Source organism: Miniopterus schreibersii, assembly GCF_964146895.1.
Source record: "Miniopterus schreibersii genome assembly, chromosome: 3".
Lineage (NCBI taxonomy): Eukaryota > Metazoa > Chordata > Mammalia > Chiroptera > Miniopteridae > Miniopterus > Miniopterus schreibersii.
In genome coordinates, this window is record NC_138103.1 from 94,120,462 (window position 1) to 94,147,990 (window position 27,529).

The 27,529-nt window shown below is 43.6% G+C and overlaps 1 protein-coding gene across 6 annotated transcripts in view; it reads left to right on the plus strand.

The window, feature by feature from the left end:
• NPR3 (natriuretic peptide receptor 3) overlaps window positions 1-27,529 on the plus strand; it is a 63,954-nt gene that overhangs the window by 31,049 nt on the left and 5,376 nt on the right. For 3 of the 6 annotated variants that reach the window (XM_081133488.1, XM_081133485.1, XM_081133483.1), the window contains exons 4-7: window positions 17,872-18,007; window positions 23,215-23,309; window positions 24,881-25,016; window positions 26,564-26,651. In XM_081133488.1, the coding sequence (XP_080989614.1) occupies window positions 17,872-18,007; window positions 23,215-23,309; window positions 24,881-25,016; window positions 26,564-26,651 (455 nt within the window). The remainder of the gene's footprint in view (window positions 1-17,871; window positions 18,008-23,214; window positions 23,310-24,880; window positions 25,017-26,563; window positions 26,652-27,529) is intronic. The other 3 variants (XM_081133487.1, XM_081133486.1, XM_081133484.1) reach the window with 1 other exon arrangement.

Consider the following 27,529-nt stretch of genomic DNA (forward strand, 5'->3'; position numbering starts at 1 on the left):
TTTCATTCATTCGAGAGTACACTTATTTCACATTTTAACTTACCTAAAGTTGGGATTGATTTATTTCTTTCACAGTACATGCTTTTCTTAAACTGTTGGTAATCCATAGCTGTCTGTTGAGCCACTAGAGAGCTCTCCGGAATGCCTGTGTGTATGGGAACTTACGTAGAGGTGGACTTTATTGTAGGGTAATAGGGGTCAAGCTAGCTTTTTCAAAGGGTTATTCCAAATATGATTACCTGGAGGTTGTTTCTCTTAGGCTCGTCAGTTTCTCTAAAGAAGTACCATCCAAGCCCCTTCTTGAGAGGCAGACATTCGGGAGTTGCCCTACATTCAGAGACAGGCAGTCTCACCTTTAGGACTGTGGCCTTTTCACTTAAACCTCAGTTTTCAGTTTTCTGTGTCACCGGGTCTCCAGCTGTGCCTGATACCCACCAGTTCAGATCTTAATGTCACCATCTTCAGACAACAAATCTTCCGTCTGCTGCCCGGATGGGAAGGGGCAGTTTCTCCTCTGTAAGGTCTGGGGCTGGAAGGGCATTTAAATGCTCCTATGCAGATTTTCAACTAATCCTGCTGTATTCAAGCCCCCTCTCCCACACCCCCACCTCCAGAGGTAACTCGTGTCTCCATTTCTGGAGCCTCTGGCTGGAAGTCCTTGCTTCTTGTTGGGGTTCTCTGCCATGTGAACACCTTGGTTTTAGTTTCTTAGTCTATTGAGTCAGTTACCTCTTTCCAGCTTCCAAATTTTTCAACTTTAAGTTTACACCTTAAAAAAATTCACTTATTGCCATTTTAGTAGGGATTTTGGAGAAAATATTTTTTATAAAATTAAATTTATTGGAGTGACATTGTTTAATACATTATACAAGTTTCAAGTGTACAATTCTGTAATACATCATCTATATATTGCATTGTATACCCACCACCCAAAGTCTAGTCTCCTTTCGTCACCATATATTTGGCCGCCTTTACCCTCTTTATTTCCCCCACCCCCTTCCCCTCTGGTAACCACCATACCATTGTCTGTGTCTTTGAGTTTGTTCGTTTTGATTGTCCATTTGTTGCTTTCTGTTTTATATCCCACATATGAGTGAAAGCATATGTTTTGTGTCCTTTCTGTCTGACTTATTTCGCTTAGCACGATACTCTCAGGTCCATGTTGTCCCTAATGGCAGTATTTCGTTCTTTCTTATGGCTGAGTAGCAGGGAATGTGGTTTACATGGCTGTGATTTACCAGAAGTCTGTCTGGATTGTTGAATCTCAATACTATGCAAGTGTTCAGAGATGGTGGTGCCATCTTTTTTGGGGGTGGGGTGAGGTGGAGGGGGTAATCTTGTTATATTAAGAGCAAGGAAGGAAGAAGGAAAGAGAGTGTGTTTTTGAGAGAGGGAGTGAGCATGTTTCTTGGGCCAGAATGCTCTAGCTCCTTTAGAAATTCCCCTTTGGTTTGTCTCCCTTCTAGTGGAGAGTTTTCCTTGATTTACTCCTACCTCTGTGCTTACTTACCCTCGCAGACACGCCTGACTTCTGTGATTCTTTAAAAGCAGTTGTACAAAAGCAACATATATTAACAATAATACATACTCCATAAGAAAAGCGTTGTTCTACAGGTTTGTCACACTGGTGTATGGAGACTTTATTTTACCTTACGTCAAGGGCTAAACGGTTTCCTCCAATACAGCTCTTATGCCAGCTTCACTCAAAAAAAAGAACATATATAGGAACATCATCTAGGAACCCTGTTGCCTGTGTAAGTAGAAGTTTAGGTTTTGAAGTGAATTTTTTAAAAGCTAAGTTGACTAAGTTGTAAAGTTAAAAAATGGGAAACTTACATAAAAATAATTAGACCGGTTTGTGTCCTGGCAGGTTATTTGTAATTTATCACAATGCATTGGTAGAAATTTTACACCCTTTCTAGAATCTATTAGGACTCTTTTATTGTAAAACAAAATACTTTAGGAAAAAAAAAGTTGGAAACATTGGAAGACATAAATGTAAAGAGAGTTCCCATGTGGGGCTCAGTTACCTTCTGATGCAGCCTTCCAAAGCAGAGACTATCTCTTCGGAATAGGACCCACTCCTAGTCATCTCCAAGGCTGCAGAGCCAAAGGCAGTCCAGCTGCAAGGAGCTGTAGGAGAAGGTGGAGAGAAGGCAGAGCTCCTGACCCTGGATTAGCACAGTGGACCTGGGCTGAGGATGCCCTTGGCTGGGTCCCTTTATTCTTAGGGCTTCCTCTGTTGTAAAACCAGATATTTGGGCCACCACCTCCAGGAGCTTTCCCATTCCCAGGTTTCTGTTATTAGTTGAAAGTGTTTTTCTGACTTTAGTCTTAATTTAGAGGCTACATTTCATTGCCGTTATCTGGTTATGGACTTATCCTTCATTGAAAGATCACAGTGAACTAATCGTCACAACCCCACCACCCTCATTTTAGGAGAATTTGATTATAATACGGTATTCTGCTGCTTGTGACAGTACATCAGAAAACTCTCTTGGACATTTTCATTATTCCAGCTTTAAAATTCAAAGGACCAACTTTTCTTCAGCTCCAAGCTGTCACCATCCTACGGTGTGTAACTGTTTATATACGCAGAACTCACCTCTGTGTACACAGAGTAAGTGGTTGTAATGTTTTCTGTCCAGCTTGCGCTTGCAAGGGTACAGCTGCAAATGTAATTTTGCAGACACAAAATTAGAGCCTGGTTTTCAAGAGTGGATCAGAAACATGTATTTTTGTTTTTGTTTTTAAATATTCCTCCAATTAATGTCAGAGATGGCTTTTGCTGTTATTGCTGTTAGAGAAAGGTGTTTTCGTTATAAAGAGTGTGTGGAGTCCCCTTTTTTAATAAATAATGCACATCCTTAGTGCTTTAGCTTTCAAATTCAGTCTCATACTTCTTAATGCGACCTCTGTTCTTGTCGTGGGGTAGAATCTGGTAAATGCTGTTTTTATTTCTAACCAGGTATTCTGAGCAGGGGGTGATTTTATAACCTTGGATATTTGCTCGTTTGAGGTTAGCGGGCCACCCATAGCTTGTTTTTTCTCCTTATTTAACAGTTGAAAATTTAACTAATTATACAAATATTCCCGCGGTGTTCAAAGCACAGCAACATTGTCAGGAAGGCAGGATCTCTCCCCCAGGTCTCCCTCTGCACCTAATGCGAGATGAGAGCCTGGGGCGCAGGCGATTTACCGAGCCAAGGTATTTGAACAGAGACAGGGTTTAATAAATCATTGTTTAGATAGGCCAGACATTACATTTTGGAAAGTACAAAATGTTGCAAAACAACGCTCTCATTTCCTTCAATGAGGGGCAGGCCCAGCAGTAAAGCTGTCTAGACCAGCTTGTATTTTGACACTGGTTTTGCACAGAAGCAGTGTGGGAGGTGATATTGGTTGAAAAATTATCAGATCATCAATAACATCTTGGCCAGACACTTCACCCCCTCTTGTCTTACATAATATCATTTAATTGGAACTGTATACTCTTACTGAACATTGAAAAAGTTAGCTATTCAGTAAAGCTAATGAAAGAAAAAATTGCAGCAGATAAAGACCGTGTTTGCCCCACTTGTGGTGAGATTGTGCACAGGCAGGCTTTTGTGTCTGCCAGAGCACCATCCGAATAGAAGGAGACCCCCTCCTTTGCCTCCCCCACTTTGCCCTCACCCCTTTTCTTTAAAGCCAGCCAGAGAATAATTTGTCCAAATGAAAAGGCCCTTTCAGGCCCTGGAGAGCTTTGCTAATTGTATTTGAAAGAATAAAAGCAAACCACAAGTTGGCGTTTAACAACAGGAAAAAAATGAGTTCACAGGCCAACATATTAATAAGATTAGTTTTATTAGGAAAATGTAATCAGGCAGCCGCTCTGCCAGAGGAATGACTTATTAAAAGCCATTCTTTTTGTCTAGCCAAAGAAATATCAGTTGGCCTTCAAGACATTTAAATAAAGAAGGACCGAAATCTAAATAAATAAGTAAATCACCTTCATTTTTTTGAAATAAGAGAAAATATCTTTAAAGTGATTTATTCCTATAACTTTTTAAATTGCTTTATTTGTGCTAAATTAGAATATTAAGAAAACTTAGGAATATCCTGGTTAAAGTTTTTTGTTTGCTGATAAGTCAGTATCCATTTGCATGTGATTTCCACATCGGAGCAGGTGTGAACTGATTAACTGCAAAAGCATAGTGAACCGATGTGATCTGAAAATGTCCCAGGGAGAACCCCCGTGCCTGTGAAAAATGACTTTTCCAAACAATAGGCTTCACTTTGACCTTTTGAAAGACAATCACTGTGGGGTTTTTCCCCCCGTCGTGTATGGTGTTGTAATTTCATTTAGAAAGATATTTCGCAATAATGGTGACAATATACTCAAATATGCACGAGTGAAATCGCAATGCAGTGTAGGGAATACATTTCACAACTGAAAGGCTAAGCGGTTACGCTTTTCCCCCTGTGCCGTCACTGCACGAATACAAGGGTGTTTCAGCACATTTGGCCAAATTCTTCACAATGGAAGCACAAATGAATTTCTTCTTAGAATAGTCAGGTCACTTAAAACACGAGCTACAGACGCATTACTGGTGCGTCCTGCAGAAAGAACATGCATCTGCTCTAACAATTATACCCATTCAGTGTAAGTGAAGACACTCAAAGCTAAATTATAGAGGGTGGAAGCTCAGATTTTTTTTTAAATATATCTTTATTGATTTCAGAGAGAGGAAAGGAGAGGGGGAGAGAGAGAGATAGAAACATCAATGATGAGAGAGTCATTGATTGGCTGCAGCCCGCAACCCGGGCATGTGCCCTGACCGGGAATCGAACCCTGATTGCCTGGATCCCAGGTCGACGCTCAACTGCTGAGCCACGCTCGGCTGGGCCAGATTTCTTTTTTCTGCCTTTCTGCCCCTTTCCCATGCCTCTGTGCTCCAGGGGCCTTAGGGTCTCAGACCTCTCTCCTTGGCGAGGAACTCATTTACACAAAGACATCAGGGGTTCAGCAGATTAGCTTTACCTGATGTTGCATGTCAAGGAGGAGCCTGGAAAAGGAAGGCTTAAAGTAAACACATTTAAAGGTGCTATTTTGCTGTCAGGTGGAGTAGAGGAGAGAGTCTCTCAAACACCAGGATTTATTCTTTCTACTCTGCCCAGGCCTCCCCACGGCTGGAGCAGTGTGGTGCTTTCAGAATTACCCCCCCCCGGCATGAAGGTCTGCATTTTACTAGTAGGGCTGCAAAGAAAGGGATCCACATTGCACATAATTTGCCGGGCCCCAGAAGGGAATGCCGTGTGTTCTGCCTTCCAGCTTGGAAGAGGGGAGGCCGCGGGCCCCTGCCAGCTCTGCTGGCCACCGCACTAACAGAGGGCTCTGGTGTTCGACGCTGACGGCAGCCACAGGTTTTTAAAGTCTCAGGGCAGAGTTCTGGTTCATGAGGCCTGACCATTGATGCTGCTATCCGTGTGGGTGGATGTGGCGGAGGAGCCTGAGGTAGTGGTTCAATAAATATTAATTGATGGGCATTAAAACAATCGATGACCCCGGGGCATGCCAGCTTGTGTGCCAGAGACTTTAATCTGTGAAATGGAGAAAACCACACTGAGTTGCTCTTGGAAGTTATGAAAAATGATTGTAAAGGGGTTTATAAGCTTAAGCGCTTTGAGTGATAGTATCCAAAGAAAACAGCCCCAGCAGCCGGGAGCAGAACATCCCTGTGGCCTGCAAGCAGCGTACAGTAGCAGTTTTAAATGACATCCTTTCTGGGCTCCAGCCAATGGTAAAAAGAGAGGAACTAGAATAATATATTGCTGGGGACTCAACCCCCTCCCCAGTTAGGAAATCTGAAAGTAGCTCAAGCTGTAGGAAATTATTTTGGATTAGTCTTTATCTTCTGATTTTTTTTCTCTCCCTGGAGTGAAAGTTGCTTCATTTCGTAAAGTTCTCAAAAATCTCACTCCCACAGGCTGTGATATAAAGGTAGGGAGGAGGTGAGCCAAGGATTTTTTTTTTTTTTTTTTTTTTGGTATAATAAACAATTTGACGATTGACCTAAATTTGGGGACCTGGATTAACTGTTTCGTTTACCCAGTTGTCTCTATGTGGGGTGATGACTATATCCCCCAAGTCAACTGGGTTTCTACCCTATCCTACCGACCTTAAAGATATTTGATTCATTAGTAAACAACCCTGCCTCAGATGGCATGCCCATTGCCCAGTGTTGCCCTACAAATTACATTCATTTCAGTTTTAGGCCATTTTTTCTTTTCTGTATTCAGCAGTGACATATGTTTATGGGAACCAAACGTCCAAGAATTTCTCGGGTAGACCAGATGTCAGACACAGTTCCTATGCCCTCTAGGTGCGCGTGTATTTGTGTTGACCTCTTGACCCCGTGTACTGCCGTGAGGATAGTAGAGCCTGCAGATGGTTATTGATCGAACCTGTGTGCATACCCCTGTCCACCTACCGAGTCCCTCCTTTGGTCCCGTGAGGAGAGTTCACACCCGTCCTGGTGTCTCTTGAAGGATGGGTAAGAAAAGTTGGGCACAGAAGAGCTTCCCCTGTGAGGCAGATAGGGAATCCAAGCTCAGAAGTGGGACTGCATCACACACATTTAGGGAATAGCCAGACAGCCTGGCTTGAATGGAGGGATTTTGTAGAGGAGTAGTTTGGAAGCATCCCCCCTTTTTTGAAATCTGCCCCTCCCTTGGCCGCCAAGACACTACCGTCTCCAAGCTCTCTGCCTACATGGCTAGTCTTCTCTTGTGACTCCTCTTTTCCACTTGCTCTGCAAATATTAGTGTTTCCCAAGGTTCTTCCCTTGGCCCTTTTCTCTCCAAACACTACTTCTGGACAGCACATCCACTCGCCTGGGTGGGATTTTCATCCCTGTGTGGATAACACCTAAATTTATATCTCCGACGCCAACCTCTCTGAGTGGCAGGCCCCTGCTTCCAGTCCCCACTGGCCTCTCTGCCTGAATAACACCGTGTCTACCCTGCCTCATCCTCCTGCTGGGACCTGCTCCATTCTGAGCTCTGCTGGACCAAGCAGAGGCAGGAGTCAAGGAGGATGGGCATCTGAGCTCAGAGAACTTGATCTGCACACAGAAGGAAGTAGGAGGCAGGAGATGGGTGTCAAAGGAGATTTTCAAGGGTTGTGAAAGGAGAGCAGTTCCCGGTGATAAGACTAGGGTCTTGCTACCAGGGAACAAGGAACCTTACGGCCCAGCCCTCAGACCTACTGAATGGGAATCTGCATTTGAATAAGACCCCCCGAGTGAACTGTAGGGTCTAGGGTATGTGTGGGAGAGCCAGTTGATGAAAGTGAGTGGAGATGAAATTCATCAATAATGGTGGTCAGGGAATCAAGAGGCCACAGTGCTGAATGAATGGATAGTGCACAGAGATGTTGAAACAGCCCTGTACGAATGCAATAGTGTGGGTGGAGAGGAAGAATGTGAGCTGACTGCCAGCCTCCTTAATGCATTCATTATGCCCTGGGAGTGAGGGAGCGTCCCAGAGATGACAGTGATAGTTGACACAGGATTTTTGACGTCTCAGCTCCTTGAGAACAGTCTCTGATTAGGATTTTTCCATATCTCAGCTATTAAAAAAATATAGCAGGTCCTTAAATAATGATGAATTGACATTATGAGCAGTAGGCTTAAAGAGATTAAGCCTTTCCCACCCCTGCTTGTATGTCAATTTACAATTTTCTTTTTTAAAGCAACCTTGGAGCTGACTTTAACAATCTGGTATCATTATACCTTTTTCTTTCCTTCGATTCCATTTCCCTGACAGTCAATTAAAAACGTGTTTGGCGGGGCAAACCTTCTCATTCTTTCTCTCTCCCCCCTGATGCGCAGGTAACATCTCAGCAATCTTATACATGTTAGAGAAGTCAGATTAAGTCTTGAGAGAAGAGACTGTTAATCTTGGTGTGCTATCTCTGGGTGTGAATTTGGTCTTTAGGGAGTTGCCTGGTTTGATAAACAAATTAACGCTGAGGATGAAGGTGCTGGTTTGGAGACAGACGACTTGAGTTCCAGTTGCAGCTCTGTCCTCACTATCTGTGTGACGTTGAGTTCTAAATTCCCTTCGAGTCGTAAACTTTTCTCATTCTGTAATTCTTTTGGGCTGTTATGAGATGCCTATGCATCTCCCCGAGACATGTACGCAGAAGTCACTCTTATAGTTTGGCCAATATATTTATTAAACTCAGTGTCATTCTACCTTTAAAACATTGGAACTAACTCCGTGATAGTCCTGATACATCTGCATCTAGAATACTTTGCATAGTTTTGGTAACTTTCTTAAGAGAAACCAGTCTCCTTACATTAGTAGAGTATGTTAGCCCTAAATGTTTTTAAAAAGAAATATAGTATCTTTTAATTGCCCAAGGGAGCGAAACAATTTTCTTATGAAGTAGACTTAAAAAGATCAGTCTCTTCAAAATGCGTAAGATGTGGCATGATCCAACCTGTGAAGACTATGGGGCATTTCTTGAAATCTGAAGACTTAACTGAATTCTCAAACCATAGACCTGAAGGGAGACTTTCATGATAATTACAAGGAATGCCTCTTTTTCTGGGTAGTTAGTAAGCATATGAAACTCATTACTTGCATAGTTTCCAAAAGCTGTCTTAAATGGGCTCCAGAATGATTTAGATCAGTTCATTATGATGGATCCCAAATGGGGCCGAGAGCATGTTGACCGCCTGGTATGTTGCCCTGTTCTTTCAGGTTGATGTTGGAGATCTTTTAATGTCTTTAAAAAAAAAAAGTCTCTTAAAGACAATTATTGGTTTAAAATGAAACAATTGGTTAAGTGATATAAGACACAAAACTGGACAACACGTGAATGTTGACCTTACTATGTATTTTCATTATGTTCCAATAGTACCGACTGTGGAAAGGTTTCCACAATTCTTCAGGCTTTGGTTATTTGATTGATTAATAAAGAAAACATTTTATTATGGAAATTTTAAATATATACAAAAATAGAGAGTGCAGTAGAGTGTAACTCCATGTCTTTATCACTCAGCTTCAGCAATGTTCAACTCAGTCTGATTTTATCTATAACCTTTTCCCCACCGTTACCCCTCCCTGATAATTCTGAAGCAAATCCAAGGCATCGTCGTTTCCTCTATAAATATTGTAGTATGTATCTAAAACGTAAGGCTCTTTATTATATTATTAAACTAAAATTTATGTGCAGTGAAATCCATAGCTCATAATTGTACAACTTGATTCTCTCTGATAAATGTATGTAGATGCAACTACCACTCCAATCAGCACACACTTCCCTCTGTCCCTTTCCAGTCAATTCCCACCCCAATGAGCCACCACTCTTCTTTTTTTCCAGCTTTATTGAGGTATAGTTAACAAAAGAAATTGTATAAATTTAAGGTGTACAACACAATGATTTGATATACATATATATTGTGAACTACTAACCACAGTAAAGTTAGTTAGCATATCCATCACCTCACATAATTACTTTTTAAGATTTACTCTCAGCCCGGCCGCCGTGGCTCAGCGGTTGAGCGTCGACCTAGGATCCAGGCGATCGGGGTTTGATTCCTGGTCAGGGCACATGCCCGGGTTGCGGGCTTGATCCCCAGTCGGGGGCCTGCAGGAGGCAGCCGATCAGTGACTCTCTCATCATTGATGTTTCTCTCTCTCTCTCACTCTCCCTTCCTCTCTCTGAAATCAATAAAGATATATATATATATATATAAAGATTTACTCTCTTAGCAAATTACAGCTACACAATACAATACTGTAAAGCAAAGTCACCATGCTATGCATTCATTAGATCCCCAGCACTTACTCATCTTATAACTGAGAGTTTATACCCTTTTACCAACATGTCCCCATTTCCTCCATTGTCGGTCCCTGGCAACCACCATTCAACACTTTCTATGTATTTGACTATTTTAGATTCCGCATATGTGAGACCGTCCAATATTTGTCTTTCTATGTCTGATTTATTTCACTTAGCACAGTGCCCACCAGATTCATCCATGTTGTCACAACTGGCAGGATTTCTCTCATTTTTATGGCTAGATGATACTTCACTGTGTGTATACCATATGCACATGAAATACATGTATGTGTATATCGTATATATGTGTACATTATATATTATGTATGTGTACATTGTCTTTGTCCATGTTCTTCACATTGTCTTTATCCATTCATCCGTCAATGGACACAGGCTGTTTCCATGTCTTCACTATTGTGGCTAATGCTGCAGTGAACATGGCGTGCAGATATCTCTTTGAGGTACTGATTTCATTTTCTTCAGACATATACCCAGGAGTGGGATTGCTGGATCACACGGTATTCTCTCTAATCTTGGAGGAAATTTCAGATTGTTCTCTGTAGCAGCTGTGCCGATCTCCATTCCCACCAGCAGTGCTCACATTTTCCTTTCCTCCCACATCTCCGCCAATACTTATCTCTCTCTCTTTTTGATAACAGCCGTTCTAACAGGTGTGAAGTGATAGCTCATTGTGGCTTTGACTTATATTTCCCTGATGATTAGTGACGTTGAGTACCTTCTAATGCACCTGTTGGCCATCTGTATGTCCTTTTGGGGAAAAAATGCCTATTCAGGTCCTTTGCTCATTTTGTTAATCAGATTGCTTTTATTTTTGCTATTGAGTTGTGTGAGTTCCTTATATATTTTGGATATTAGCCCCTTATCAGATATAAGGTTTGCAAATATTTTCTTCCATTCCATACGTTGCCTTTTAATTTTGTTGATGGTTCCTTTGCTGTGCAGAAGCTTTTTAGTTTGATGTAGTCCCACCTGTTTATTTTTGCTTTCGTTGCTTGTGCTTTTGGTGTCATATCCAAAAAATCTTTGCCAAGACCAATGTCAAGGAACTTTTCCCCCTATGTTTTTTTCCTAATAGTTTTATGTTTTCAGGTCTTACATTTATTTAAGTCTTTAATCCATTTTGAGTTAATTTTTGTGAGTGGTATAAGATAGGTGTTCAATATCATTCTTTTGCATGGGGCTACCCAGTTTTCCCAGGACCATTTATTGAAGAGATTATCCTTTCTCCATTGTGCATTTTTGGTTTCCTTGTCAAAGGTTAGTTGACCATATCTGTGTGACTTTATTTCTGGGCTCTTGATTCTGTTCTATTGGCCTGCTTACCTGTTTTTATGCCAGCATCATACTCTTTTGATTACTATAGCTTTGTAATATAGTTTGAAATCAGGACGTGTGATACCTTTAACTTTGTTCTTCTTTCTCAATGTTGCTTTGGCTATTCAGGGTCTCCATACAAATTTTAGAATTTTTTTGTTTTGTTTATGTGAAAAATACCACTGGAATTTTGATAGGAATTGCACTGAATCTGTGGATTGTTTGGGGTAGTATTGGTGTCTTAACAATATTAATTCTTCGAGTCCAAGAACATGGGATATTGTTTCTGTTTATTTGTGTCTTCAATGTCTTTCATCAATGTCTTAATAGTTTTCAGTGTACAGATCTTTCGCCTCTTTTGTTAAATTTATCCCTAAGTATTTTATTGTTTTTGATGTAACCGCTTTTCTTATTTCTATTACCATATTTGTTTTGTCCATTCTTGAATTCATATACCACATATTGTATGAGTGGAATCATGCAGTATGTACTCTTGTGTCTGGCTTCTTTCACGCCATGTAATGCTTTTGTGATTTTGCATGGTTTGCATGTATCAATCTTTGTTTTCCTCTTTCTAAATTGATGAGTAATATTTCATTATATAAATACACCATAATTTGCTTATTTATTTTTCTATTGATGGAATTTGCCCCTCCAGTTTGGAACTATTATGACTAAAGCTGCAATAAGTATTCTGGTATAAGTCTTACAGTGGACATATGTTTTCATTTCTATTGTTTGTGTGAATACCTAGGAATGGAATTGCTGGGTCCTAGCATAGATGTGTGCTTTATAAGAAACTGCCAAAGTAGTATTATTTTACATTCCCACCAGCAACATATGAGAGTTACAGTTGTTCTGCAATCTCATCTACATTGAGTGTTGTCAGCTTTTAATTTTAGCTATTTCAATGGATGTAAAATGGTATCTCAGCATGCTTTAAATTGTATTCCCCTGGTGACTAGTGATCTTCAGCCCTCTTTTCATGTGCTTGTCAGCTCCTTCACTTTTATGGTCTCTCTGCTGAAGTATTTTACCTTTTTTAATTGGGTTATCTTTTTTGTTATTGACTTAAATAATTCTTTTAAAAATATTCTGGATATAAGCCATATATATGTATAATAAATATTTTCTCAGTCTTTCACTTGCTTTTTCATATTTTTAATGGTGTTTTTGATGAGCAGGGTTTTAAATATTGATAAAGTCTTTTTAAGTATCTTTAGTGGGTTTTTTTTGTATTCTCTTTAAGAAAAATTTGCCAACCTCAAAGACCCAAAGATATTCTGTTTTCTTTCAGAGATTTACAGATTTATCTTTATATTTAGATCTATGATCCATCTCAAATGAATTTTTGTATATGCTGAGAGGTAGGAATCAAAGTAAATTTTGTTCTAGCAGGCAGTTTGACTAACACCTTTGAATTTTGGCAGTATGCTTTTTTTTTTTTTAAAGAAGAAAGTAGCTCTGTTTTGTTTTGCTTTTAGTCTTAGGATGAATCTTTAGTCTCTGGATATAGTCTTTACTTCTGAGGTGTAGCCCATATAGAGTCTTATTGGGAAGCCTGGGCTATTTCCCGAGCTCTTCTAACTTGGTGGTATTCATGCCCCAAACTTTCTTGGTGCAGAGGGCAGCCGTTCAGATGCTCTTCAGCTTCCTCAGCCTTCCAGCTGCTGCTTTTATTGGATGCCCGGTACCCACCCTGTGCGTGTGCAATTTAGGAATTAACCAAGGACAGCAGAGGTTTAAGGACAGCCTTGGGCACTCCCGTCTCTGTGGTGTTCTCCCCAGGACTTACTTCCTCATGGTACATCCTCAATATCAGCTCCGAGCTCTAAAGCCACGTGAGCCAAAACTTCAGGGTGGAGGGTATGGAGGTGCTTCGCTCAAGCACAGAGCTGGACCCTGCTTTCTCCCTGACCAGCTGCCTGACTGTTAGTAAGACCCTTGCCCTTTGCGTGGCCTCAGAAGTCAACCAGGATAGGGATGATTTTAAATTTCACTCTCTCCAAGGCTAAAAGAAGTCAGCAAGTGACCAGGGGTCAGTTCCATGCAGCCAGGCCCTGTATAGAAGAACACACATTAAGGTGTCTGTCAGTAAGAGTAAGAACCCCCTTTGTGATATCACTTGATTTATGGAGTTCCTGCTGTTTCTCTAAATTGTAGATTTTAAATTGTAGAGTTTTATGATTCAAAAGAAAATTGAATGAAAACAGATAGTATCTATGTTTTTATTGTATGGAGGTCACATGCAGTGTTCACCAAATGCATAATATTCTTTAACTTTTGGCCTACCTCTGCTGCATGCCCAGGACATGTTCTTCGCCAGTCACCATCTCCAGTGGCCAAGGAGGGGAGGACAAGGTCCATTTTCAGGGTCTTACTACAGATTAGGCAAGATGCCGGTGCCATTGCTCCTGCTGCGATGGGGAAAGGCAGGTCCCGAGCCCATCTCTCCTCTCACCTTCCTGCCATCAAAATTGCCCTTCCCCCATCTTCTCTTGAACTGAATGGGAGGTTAAAGGCCATGTCTTTCAAAAGACTCTTGAGATATGTTGCCCAACACTCTCCACTTTCCTTATCTGCATTGGGAGCATTGGTTTGTGGGAAGGAAGCAGAGACTCGGTGTGATATGCTTGACTTCACTGAATAGCACAGGCCAGACCCTGGGCAGCCCGGCCTTGCATTTAGCTGCGGCAGCTTTCTCCCAGGACCCTGAGAGCTTTATAGGCTCTCGGGTACCCACAGGGCGTGGGAGGCAGGTGACTGCCGTGCTGTTCGCTCACACTGCACAGAGCAGCTGAGGGACGCAACAGTCTTCGCTTACTTGTTTGGAGCACAAGCCTTGAGGAATTCTCCCTGAATGTCCCTCCCCAAAGAGAGATGAGAAAGACTGCACTCCTGTCGCAGGTCGGAGCCACGTCATGCATGGCCACTCTCTACACTCAGTTAAAAAATAGCAAGATTTCCATTTAGCTTTCCCCATGATAGATGAAAAAGCAACAACTAATAAATAGACGTGGCTGACAAGTGCAATCAGAGAGAGAGCCGAAGGCAAAAATGGCCTCCTTCCATTTGGCATTCCTGCCTCTGGCCAGCTCCAGAGGGAAAGTCACGGGAACAGAGATGAAACCATGGGGGGGCTAATGCCGGCGTGCTGCCTTGTTCTGGCAAAGTTCCTGGGACAAGTGGAAGATGGTGCGGGATTTCCACCTTGTTTGAATGACACACAGCACAGTGACCACCCTGGGGCTTGTCCCTCATGGTCTGCTTCCCAACAGCCTGTGCAGACTCCATCTATGGCCCTTGTGGAGCTGGGACACCGTTTGGTTGAGACTGTGAATCCCCAGGGCTCATGGATTGTATTGTCTTAACTCTGCTTGGTCAGCATCTAGCAGGGGAATGGCTGCATTTGGGAATTTAGTGGACTTATGGCTAATGACAGTAAGGAAGAGCTTTCTGGCTGAAAATGGTGCTAAACACTAGAAGGGGTCGGTCAGAGGAGGGAATGCTAATTCCTGCCATCAGTAACAATAGTATAATGTGCCCGTCAGGACTTCGAGGTCCAGGTGTTGTTCTGACAGGCGGGGGACAGACCAGGTGACCTAGCTCCTTTCAGCCTGGAAGTCCAGTGGAGAGTGTTCCAGAGGCAGCTTAATACTCTGGCTTTCTCTCTCCCTTATTTTTTTAAATTTGCACTTCCAATTTGCAGTGTCTATAATGTGCGAACGGGCTTTCCTCCCATTTAAAAACACGTGTGGATGTGAGAATGTTCTCCTGGAGAAAGGGGCGTCTCTAGGGTTTTGCTCTGGCCCAAGGCCCTATGAGGTAGGTGTTATGAAACCACCTCCGCAGCAGGCCTGGGTGCCAGCAAACCTCTGTGGGGTCAGCAGCTCTCCTGCTAATTTTGGCAGGAGAGGGAGACACTCAGCTACTTTAAAAGGAAAGGAAATAAAGTGCAATCCATTTGCAAATCAAGGTGGGATGGGTTTTCAGACCTGGGCATGTGTTCAGAGCCAATCTGTTCTCTTCTACCGTTAAACCTGGTAGCACAAAAGGAATCCAAGTTCCTGTTTCTCAGCCAGGTCATTGTTCTTCCCATCCTGGGTGGCAGAGGGGGCAGCTCAGAGGGCATATCAACAAGGAAGGGGCGGTGCTGGGGACACGTCCAGTGCTTCAGGTGGCCAGAAGCAGCATGGTGGCCTTGGGTTAGGATTTTGAAGAGTCAAGAGGAGGAAGAAGAGAGGCAGACAGGTGATGCCCAGTAGCTGGTACTTTGCAGGTGAAGCAGAGGCTGTCCTAGGCCCCCAGGAACAGGGACGATGAAGGGAACAGCCCTCAGAACAGAGCGCAGGGGGATCGAGGGTGAGCGATCCTCGTTTGGTCTCCAGAGCAAGGAGAGGGTTAGATGAGAGCTTTTCTGAAGCCCCTTCTGTCTTCCGTATTCTACGATTCTGTGATTCTGAGAGCAGGGTGGTGTTTATTCGATTATCAAAGAGAAGGAAGAGCTTTTGAAAAAAAATTTTTAGTGGCCTGGGAATTGAGTTACATAGCTAACGTTCACTTATTAAAACTCATCAACTCACCAGCACGCATACTTTCTCAAGCCATGATGACTTCATGGTCTCAGTGAAAATTTCGTGTTCCTTTGGAAAATGAATTAGCATAGCCGAAGCAGCAGAAAATTCTCTTTGACCAGTAGATGTTATTTCTACACATTGTGCTTTGCCTAAGAAAATAATGGTTCTGAGACTTAAGCTTGATTGCTAAGAGCAAGAGCCATTGTCTGCTTTTTGCTTTCCAGAAATTGTTTGGTCCCAGAAATTGTTTTAGATGTTTTACGTGCACTCTTTCATTTAATCCCAGAAGAGCTCTTTGAGATGAGTAGGTACTAAACTTCCATTAAACCGATGAGGAAACTGAAGATCACAGAGATTAAGTAATGGGTCAGGACCGGGATGAGATTCTGGGTCCAGCGGCTGGCTCAGAGCTCTCCTGTGAACCAGCTCTCTTCCGTCTCCCACCCATCCCGAGAGCCAGTGCACTGACCAGCTTGGGCTGCACCCACCATACTTGGGTGCAATTAAGGGCCAGACGTTGTGGAAGTAGAACTACTTGGGTGTCAAAGCACGAACAAGGAGTCTCAGTTCCCATTAACTGAAAAGTGGGTCAGTAAGATATATTGTGCCAGTACTGCTACTAGAAATTAGACACTAACCAGGATCCCTAGGTTTATAATTCTCTATCTCTAGACAATCACAACAACAAAAACTAGCAGTGAGGACTGACTCTGTCAGGCCTCTTTTACATCTATTGATTTGTTTAAACCAAACAGCACCCTCCTAAGATAGGTATTACTACTTCCCTCATTTTCCAGATGGGGGAAACTGAGACCCAGAGTGGTGCAGACACACAGCTAGGGAGTGGCAGAGCTGGGTAGTGAGCCCAGGCTCTCTAACCATTGTTCTAATCTGCCTCTCAGCAGTAGACTTCGGTAAATCTGAACTATTTGCTTCTGGGACACAAACAGGACTTACCGGCTTTTGGGGTGGTTTGAGGCCAACTGGAACTGGATGTTGAGCTGTGTCTTCTGTGGATGTCTTTGTATTTGAACCAGGGCTGAGACAGGGATCAGCACTCACAAAGCCTCACCATGGTCGTCCTTGGGATGCCCAATTCATTCTGCTGTATGGTGTTCCATTCTTGATGCTTCCTCCTGAAATAAGAAGGCTCTATTTCTTTCTTTCTTTCTTTTCTTTTTTTTGGTACTTTTGTACAGACTTTGTAAGCTACTCAGTGTTTCAGGATTGTATTTGCTCATATCATGTTCAATGAATGTACAGGGGGTTTAAGTGTGGCATTAGAACTTACCAAATGGTGCTTAGAGAAGGAAATAAGGCTTAAAGAGATTTAAGTGAAGAGATTTAAGATTTAAGAGATTCCCCAAGTTCGCATGGAGCTGTAACTTTCTTGAGGGCAAGGGCTACCTAACTTGAGCCAGGACTCAACTGGGATAAACCAATGGTCCAGGCCTGTTTCCACTCCTGTCCTCAGAGCTTGGCAGGGAGTGGAGCTAGGGAGTGCTCAGATGCTCTGAAACTACTCAGAACACAAATTAGAAAGAGAAACTGAGATGTTATTTCTGATAGAATAGAGAACAAACATGCTGGGCAAGCGGGGGTGGCAGTGCCCACTCCTCTTAGCATCCTTAGCATTGTAGTAGGCATTCAATAGTATTTGGATATGAATGAATGAATGGATCCCTACTGTTCTTTTAGCCACATTTCACTCTCAGAGCTTGGAGAGATCCGAGAGGGGGAAAACCTCAAGGGGGAGGTTGGACTCAAGTTGGCCTGAGGTAGACGGGGATGTGGAGGGGGAGGGGAAAGGGGGGCACCTGTGTAGAGGGGGCTATGGGCAAAGGCTGACACACCTGGAATACCTAATCTAGTCAACAGGTATCTTTTTTTTTTTACTTCTGTAATATCTTGTCTGCTTTCCAAATTCCCAAATTGGGCAAGAGTTTTCCTCACGAGGCCAGTGCCAGGAAAATCATGCCATGATTCCTCTTAGCTACTCTTCTGCCCGCCTCTGCCATGCTTACGGGCCTGGAGTCTAACTTGCTAATCATTCTGACTCGCTTACATCATCCTCGGCTCGAGCCGTTTGGTGTTTGGTCTCACCCAGCTGGGTCTCCTTTCCAGGTGAACATGTTTGTTGAAGGCTTCCATGATGCCATTCTGCTCTACGTCCTGGCTTTACATGAAGTGCTCAGAGCTGGGTACAGTAAGAAGGATGGAGGGAAAATCATCCAGCAGACTTGGAACAGAACATTTGAAGGTGAGGATTCCGTCTATCAGGTGGCGACACCTCGTAGCTCACTGAGCCGCTTCTTCGCTGGTTCTGGTTTTCTCTTACAATGGTGGGGCCTTGTTTTCCTCAGCTGTAAAGTAGGGATAAAAGTCAGGATCAACCCATCCCACACGCTTGCTGTGGAAATTCAACAAGACAAAGTGTGTGCAAGTGCTTTCAAAGGGTCCCGCTGACATGGGAAGTGGCTTATCTCCTGATTGTTGGGTAACAGTTTCATGTTTTTTAAAATTAAATTCATCACAAGCCTTGTTCACAACAAATGATCAGTTTCTGAAGAGCTCTGTAGTCAGTTTTAAAAGGAAAAATCCCAGATACACATTTCCCTGTTCAAACCTGAGTGGTTGAAGATGGTGAGCAGGTCCAGTGAGCCCTACGCTTTCATTTTATTTTAAAAATGATGAATATTAGCTGTGGCTTTCTTGAGAATGGAGATGTAAGTATAAGAACAACAACCAGAAAATGGCCCATCATCGCATCACTCAAGCAACCTCTGCTGACATTTGAAAATTGTGCAAGAATGAGACTGTTCTTGGCTGGAAAACTTAAACGGTTCAAGTATGTACAAAATGAAAAGTGAAAGCTTTCCCCCCCGTCCCAGTCCCCTCTCCCCAGTGTGATCTCTATCAACAATTCCCCATGATTCAGTCTAAAAATATTTTGTGTCTTCTGCCAGCACATATGCATTCGAATTATATCTTATCTAAAACATTTTTACAAAAGAGTCATACCATGAATGCCATTCTTCATCATAGCTTTTTTACTTGTGTGCCAAGAATTTTCCTTATGAGCACTCGTAGATTCAGCACATTTTTCAATGGTAGTTCCACAGTTTTACACCGTGTGGCTGTACAAGAATTTCTTTAATCAATCTCTTACTGATGGACACCTCAGTTATTTATAGTTTTTGCTATTATGCATCTTACACGTCTTGATGAGTTTTTGTGAGTACATCCAAGAGGGGACATTCTTAGTTGTGGGGCATCTGGGTCCAGAGGTATGTTGGTGCCTTTTAAGATATTGCCAAGTGTCTTCCAGAATGCTCTACTAGACTATACTCTTGCTAGTAGTGTATAGAGTTCTGGTTTTCTCTGGCCTCACCAACACTCAAAGAAAATTAACATGAGACTCAGCATGAACCCTGCAGATATCAACTTCATATTCATTCATTCATTCATTCATTCATGCATCAAATATTCTTGAGCACCTACTAGGTGCCAGGTACCGTTCAAGGTGCTGAGGATTTAGCAGCGAACTAAAGACATTTCCTGCAATAATATGAGCTTCCATGGTATAGTGGGGGGAACTGGTGGTAAACAAATACACCATTTTAGGGGCTATTAAATAAAGCAGGATAGGGAGATAGAAAGTGTGGGGTGGGACTGCTAATTTAAATAGAGCGATCAGGGAAGATCTCTCAAATAAGTGGCAGTTGAGTAGTGACCTGAAGGAAGTGAAAGAAATTATATTCGGGAGAGAACAGTCCAGAGGGAGCAGCATATGCAGAGGCCTTGAGTGTATCTGGTGTGAGAGTCCTGCGTGCCCCGGGACAGACTGAAGCAGAGCACAGGAGAGGCAGTGTGACAGGAGCCATAGCCAGAGACGTAGTGGGGGCTAGATCACGTGGACCTGGAAGCTGCGCCAAGGACTTTGGGCTCTGCCCTGAGTGAGAGAAAAAGCCACCAGAGGGTTTTGAGGGATATGATCTGTCTTGAGTCTTTAAAAAGGGTCCTCATGGGGCTATGTGGAAAATAAACTATAATATGCTAATGGATATCATGTGAGAACCACTGACATAGGGTACAGATTGTTGGGCCAGGAAACCTGCATCCTAGCCACTGACTCTACCTCAGTCCTTTGGACTCCTCTCATCATCTATAGTTTGGGGGTTAGACTAGTTGATGACTGACAAGGGTCCTTTCAGTTCTGCATCATGCTAACTCTTCCTTTGAATCCTTTAATGCATTGGGACTATGACTATATTTATTTACAATCTAACTAATGAAATTTTCAATTATGGGAACAAATACTGCCAAGTCTAGATTTGAGGTGCGCACACACACATTTTTTCAATTGGGACTCCTATCTCCTCCACTGTCTCGTCTAGTTCTCAGTTACTAGATGGGGTAAGGCAATACAGAGGGGTCAGGTTCCATCAAGAATTGTCTGGGCCATAGCTATGGTGACAGGTGGTAGATTTCATTTCTCCTTGGTCATTTTTGCGGATGCCACATCTTACTCAAAACTAGAGTGACATCTGCTTAACTTTTGACAGATTGTAGGAGGTGAACAAATAAGCCTCGAGGGTTGTCTTGCTCAACCTCTGACTGCTTCAGCTGGGGAACTGGAATCAAGTAGGGTAATTCGGGGGCATATTAGGACAGAGTCAAATTTTCCAGAAGCTATGCCCAATGCACTGAGAAACTGGTGTGTGTGTGTGGACACAGCCTCGGTAGGCCACATCCCGTTCTTAGCTGTTCCTCACTGCGCGGTGTGGTCATTTGTTCTTGGTCTTCTGAGGGAGGGTGCTAAGGGACGGGCAGGTGCCCACAATTCAGTTTTATATAGAGGGCATGGACTGACTTTTCCCATGGGCTGCCTTGATCTTCCATTCCAGGGCCAGGTCTACACAGGCAATAAGAAATGAGTTCTAAAACAATCAACTGTGTAGTTCAGTTTGGACTTAGAATCTCACTTGTCCAAATGTAAAGACAATTGAAGCCAAGGTAAGTTTCCATTCTACTTGCTAAACAAAGGTCAAGAGGAGGGTAGCCCCCAAAAGAACCCTAAGAAAAACTTTAACCTTTCTAAAATTAAAAACAATTTTAATTTTAATGGTCACGGTAAGTGACCATTAAGTTCTCAAGGGAAAAATACTCTGGATGTTATTCGACAAATTTAGATTTTATTACCGAGAAACCTATGACCAACTCTCAACCATGGCCTGGGACGAAGCTAAATTCCTCTCTGTGTGAGGGGTCAGAGCGACAAGGTAAATAGGACTGCGGCTCAGACCTTGAGCTCCTCTCCAGGCAATAGAAATGAGGGTGGAATGCCTCATTGCCTATGCACAGGAAAATTCTGCTGTCAGCCCGGCCATCGCACCTTCTGTGCAATACTCTCAGGTGAAGTCTCACTTGCTAATCGGCCACCCTGAGGGTTCTCACCTTGTTTCTTGGCAGAATTGTAATAGCTTAAAGTGTAATGAGGTCTTGGATTACCAGGGCCACCTTGTCTTATAAAATACTCTGCAAAAACACTTACAGAACACACCATCAAAACCCCTCTGAACAGAATAAGAAAAAGGTTTTGGATTACCAAGACATTTGGAGATAAATACATTTTTTGAAAAATGGCATTACTTAAAAGTTGTGCAGGTTGTCAGGGATAAACAAGCTTGAGGTAGGTGTATCCTTTGTAACCAGTCTATATTAAGAAGACAAGAAGACAAAACATCCGGATGAATGGTAGCTCCATTCTCTTTCTGGCAAAGTAGACCAAAGTCTGGAAAAATCGGCGGATCTTCAAACCACAACCCAAGGACAGCAAACCCAAATACTTGCCCTCTCCAAACCACACTTGAGGATGGAACTTTCCCTTGGGATCCCTTTTCCCAGACATTCATTTTACTTCCGGAGAGAACCAGATCAATGGAAACACCAATTAAGAATTACACTGAACTCCACCACAGTTTGAAACGAAAGAAAACAAATAGCCTTAGTTACGCAGAATGTAGCTGATATATGCTCTCTATTATTAATGAAAATTATAATATAGACATTTAATGTCAACTAATGATACGTATTTGCTTTTACTGGTGAGCCACCACTGCTAGCTAAAGCGAATTCAAGACTTTTTGTGTGGGCACTCAGGGCTCTCCATGCTCTGGCCACTCTGTTCCAGCCTTTCTCCCTGCTCCCTTCCACTCACAAAGGCCATCTCCTCAAAACCTTATGGCCACTCTGCTTCCTTCCAGCTTCTGTGCCTTTTTAAATACAACCAAGGTTAGCCTTTCTGCCTCAAATACTCCCACTCCCTGTGGCTTCTTGTCCAAATCATAGACTTCACCAGCATGCCTACGAAGGACCTGCGTTTTCATCGAGTCCTCCTCGGAGTGATGTGGGCACTCTCCGATGTCCTCCCCAGGTTTCAGGCATAGGGACAGTAGTGATAACAGAGGAAAACTACCAACTTCTCTTAAACCTGTGTTGAAAGGGCTTTGCCTGTTTCATCTACTATGACTCTTCTAGAATCCTGGAGACTGAGGCTCAGAGGGCAGAGTCCTTGCTCAAGGTCACAGAGCTTGCAAATGTGAAAGCCGGGATTCAAATGCAGACCTTCGGATTCCACCACCCAACAAGCTAAATCCCTAGTCGTGGCTGCCCTTCTCTTGAGCGGTGAATGTGTCCAATTCATCTTTGCCCCCGTGGCAGCATTATTGTCAACACCTAGTAATCACCTAGAAAACGCTTGGACAAACAAGAAATGATTTATGGTATCTTTATGAGAGAATGGATCTTAACTAAACTTGTGGCAGTAATCATTCACAGTATATGTAAGTCAGAACTTTACGCTGTATACTTGAAACTCAAACAGTGATGTATGTCAATTATATCTTGATAAAACTGAGAAAAACTCCCCAAACCAAAAAACCACCAATGAACACAGTGGGATCAAGACTAGCTCTTCCTTAGCTCTTGGCTCCCGTGGCCCCTGAGGCAGGCACATGCCGAGTCCTGGGGCCTGGAATGAGTTTTCTTTTATAATATTTGTCTGGTGACAACTTGAACCCACGACAGGCCTAGGAAGGAACCACTCCTCCCCTTCTGCCTCTTGGCAGTTTGCTTTTGTTTTCAATTAATAGAAAACTCTGGGGGAGGCATGCTTCTCTCAGGATTAGCCTTAATCTTCTTTTAAAAAAACATATTTCTCAAAGAAGGTCATTTATTCCCTTTTCTTTTCATTTTTAAATGGAGAAATGTTAAGAATTCAGGAATGCAGACGCAGATGAAATTACAATGTCTTCCCGCATGCCAACCCAAACGCCCGGCGTCTGATGAGATTCCCTGTGGCAGGAGTTGCTTTAAAAAATCCCATCAATTCATTTTCGCGTTTTTGTTGGCAGATGGCGGCATTTCAAGCAACTCACTTGGCGCTTTTCTCATGTCATCCTGCAGGTATTGCCGGGCAGGTGTCCATAGACACCAACGGGGACCGGTACGGGGACTTCTCTGTGATCGCCATGACGGACGCGGAGGCGGGCACCCAGGAGGTAGGGGAGCGAGCTCTGCCCCGGCTGCTCCTTCGGCCTGTTGAGGTTCCCAGGAATGTGTTTGCCCTGGTGTCCAAAGAGCTGTCCCCAAGGCAGCCTCCAAATAAAAATGAGCCCCAAATCCGGGAGCTTCCTGCAAGGGAGGCTCACTTTGGTTGAGGGCATCAGGGCAGGCCTCAGGAAGTGGCCCCGCTTCCCCCAAGTGGGGAAATCCTGCCTTTCAGGTGCCCACGAATCCCACCTCGGTCCTAAGGTGCAGGAAGGATCGTCGGTGAGAGATGAGAGAGTTTAAACTATGTATTCATCTCCTGCCTTAAAATGGGAATTTTTTTTGGTGGTGGGGTTACAAACGGGACTGGTGTTAATATTTCTAAAGATGGTGGAGTTTCAGGAGGGCACTCCCTGGAAGCAAAGATGATTGTCTGACACTGGGTGTGAGCTCTCTGCCTCAGTTTCCTGGGCCGTTACATGGAAATCATAATATCTTCCTTGATCTCACATGATTATTGTGAGCACCAGCTGAAATGAAACCTAGAAAAGTACTATATAAACTTTAAATGATAAATACATATAAAGATTATACAGCTATGCAGTGTTTCAGGTCAGATATGCTACTCGGCCTGGCCTGGGCCTCATGTACATCCTAGGCCCCCTTCTGTAAGAGATGGACAGCGATGGTCTGTTCTAGAGTCACTGTGGGCATTCAGGAGTGAAATTGCGTAAGGCACTCGATCAGTTCTCAGTTCACGCCAGTGATTGTTGTATTTCGGTGATTATTGAGAATTCTTTTTACCATGAAGTAGCCCGGGAGAGCTTGCTGCGCCTCCATCACAAGAGAGGGGAGGAGGTGCTCAGGTCGCTGGGGAGCATGCTGTGCCCAGACAAAAGAGCTGCAGATCCGGAGAACCTGGGTGGGGGTGCTGCCAGATCAGAGCTCTGGAAGCCGATGAAACAGTCACTCAAACCTGAAACTGAAAGAGAACCTTGAACTGAGCATAAAATACTAGATTTTTCAAGAACCAGAGCAACCAGTTGAAAAAGAGTTCTGCCTGGAAGTGTGGGTGCAAAAAGGGTAAACTCATCGGCCAGGAGAACGGGATCCCCGCAGTCAGGATGGGGAACAGCCTTCCCACCAGAGGAGGGCGAAGCGGGGCGCTTCTTCCTGAAAGTCCCTCTTTTTAATGCTCTAATGCTGTGCGGGGCTCACCGAGCGGTGTGAGGCCGTGTACCTGTAATAAGGCTCACCCCGGCCTCAGGCGGACCCTGATTTCTCTCATTCGGCCGGAGAGGGACTTGGGCCTGCCCTGTGGGCTGCAGCCTCGATCAGCAAGGGGAAGGCCAGGAATTCCAGCCGAGATCATTGTTTTCTGTGTAACCAACCAGTTTTCTTGCCTCGAGGGGCCACAGTTCTCCCTAAGTGAGGCTCACCTTAAAAGCACCAGGGGCAGCTGTAAATCCTGATGCACACAGTCCTCAGAAACACGCCCGTGGGGTCAGAGTGGGCCCTGTGCCTCTTTTGAAACGTAACTTCGGCCGCTGAGCGTGAACGCTTGCTCTTTGCCTTTGTGTAGGTTATTGGTGATTACTTCGGGAAAGAAGGTCGTTTTGAAATGCGGCCCAACGTCAAATATCCTTGGGGACCTTTAAAGCTGAGAATAGATGAAACCAGGATGGTGGAGCACACAAACAGCTCTCCTTGCAAATCATGTAAGTTCAGAGACGTAATTCACCCTGTGTTTCACCGCCGGTGGTATCAGCGTAACGCAGGTTTAAAAGAAGTGTTATCCAGGAGGTCACGTTCTGAAAGTTCAGATTTCTTTCTCTGATGTGGCACAATCCACCGGAACAAGGCACAAACTGGAGACCCACCTTCATTAGGAGCTTCTAGGTCTTTCTTCTCCCCCACCCTTTTCCAAACTGGTAAAAGGCTTCTCCCTATCTTACGTCTCTTACTATGAGCAGAGTTTGAAAATCAGAATGAGACTTCCTATGAGAGGTGGACAAGGGAAGGACGTTTAGTATTCGAGTTTACTCTTTTAGAGAAAATCAGAATACCAAATACTAGTTGTCACCCACTTACTTGTCTCTCGTAGCAAGTCTCATTCTGATTTTCAAAGCTTGTAGTTTCCTCTGACCCCTCAGAACCAAACAGATGATGCCCTTGAAACAACTACAGATTTACAAACTGGCAAATGAATGTTAAATCTGTTATTTTTGAACAGCCTTGTCATAAATACAGAAGCAAGTGGACGTTCCTATAAGGAACTTACAAATAGGAAAATTGTTGGAAATCATTGCTTTAGAAAGGCCTTTTTATAAGCTAGTGAGAGAAGACAGCTAATGTTGGTCTTTTAGGCTACTTGGTGACTTTGTTAATATACATATGCACACTGTTTTGGGGACCAGCCTTCAATCTGTGGGGAGTTTGTGTGTGTGCAGCAATTACGGGAAGGAGTGAAGCAGAAATGTGTTAGGAACACAGTCTCTGGAGTTATTGGGCCTGGATTTGAAGTCCCACCCTTGTTACTTACTGGTTTTGTGACCTCAGGGGTGTTCCCACACTTCTTTAAGCCTCAGTTTTCCCATGTGTAAAATGAAGGGAAACCACCCAACTCTTAGGACTGTTTTGAGAATTAAATAAGGTGATGCACTGAAGGGTGTGCCTGAACTCTTTACAGACAAGCTAGTTATTTTATCATTTTTATATAATGACTGGGACACCACCAAACTTGGTTGTTTTGAACTGTTACTCACATTTTCACCAAGTTATAGAGGACACTTTGACATGAAACTCTAGCTTTGGTGAGAGAACACCTGAAAACAGAACATTAACTCAATAAATTTTTCACCAAGTCTTCCAGCACTTTGAAGTGTCGCCACCCATCTGTGAAGGGAAGGCGTGCTGGGTCAGTTCCATGGTCCAGTCGCCCTCTCCGACTATAAACTCAGACGAGTGTGGATAGATCTGAAAACCTCAGTTTCCACGTTTCCTCAAATCCTCTTGTGCCAGCTGTATTCCCACTGTGCTCACTGTCTGTAGCAGTGTGTTCACTCATCTAGTATTTTCTTAAACGCTTCTTAGAAAAAATGCAGGATCCCCTAGAAATCTTTCTTAATAAGAAAGGAAAATTTGCCTCTCGAGTGGGAAACTGAGAAACACTTTCCAATGAGTGAAATTTTCCAATGAATGAAAAGTTAGGATGAGGCATTTCTGTTTCTCAAAATGAACTCTGATTATGTTTTTTTTCCTCAAGCAGGTGGCCTAGAAGAATCAGCGGTGACAGGAATTGTTGTGGGGGCCTTACTAGGAGCCGGTTTGCTAATGGCTTTCTACTTTTTCAGGTTAGGACCTCATTATAGGGTTTAAAAACTCACTCTATTTTATTATTGCCTTTGTCACTTACCTTTGCATGATCCTTCTGTGACCTGCCCATATCTTGCTCTTACCCCCAGAGCTTGGTGTTTAGAGAACAAAGCCATCTTTTGGTGGGACTCCTGGAGGTCAGTGGGCTAGCATGCTAGGGAGAGGCAAGGGGGCTCCTACTGCATTCCCCTGTGGGCCACAGAGCTGCCGCTCTCCTTTGATGACAAATATTCCGACCCAGATTCCTACCACCCACTAAGTGGAGGGGGAATCTGGATGAAGGGGAAATAGACTGCCCCGTTCTCAGGCTTCCCCCAGCTCAGGATAGGTGCTGGGCCCACCTTCTGAAGAGGCGGCGGCTCCAGCAGGCCATCTCTCGGGCTGGTCTGTGCTCAGTGTTTGGAGAACCCACACACTTAGTTACCACGGTGGCTAAGCCCCAAGGCTTGTAAAGTTGTAATATTTGTGTGTGTCCAAATACTGACAGTTTTGCACCACGAGGGCGGTCGATTCCTTTGTAATCTTTGGTGGTTGAGCTGTGGCTTACTCTTAAGTCATTAGACCACGATTTCTTCATTTCTGCATGGAAATGCAGTTCTGGGTGTATGTGACTCTTTGTGGGGACAATTGTATTCCTGTTCCTTTGGTCACAGTGTACATAATCTGATCCTTATCTGGGACATATCCTGGGAGCCGGGAGGGCCTCTGTGGCAGAATAGAGAAGACTGGACCCAGCAGGCACCCGGGGAAGAAGGGGAAGGCTTGTTCTATGGCATTTCGGAAAGCAGGCCAGTCTCCCGCCTTGAATAAGGGCACAGCGCCTTGGGGCGCACTGCTTTAATCTCTGACCAGGGTT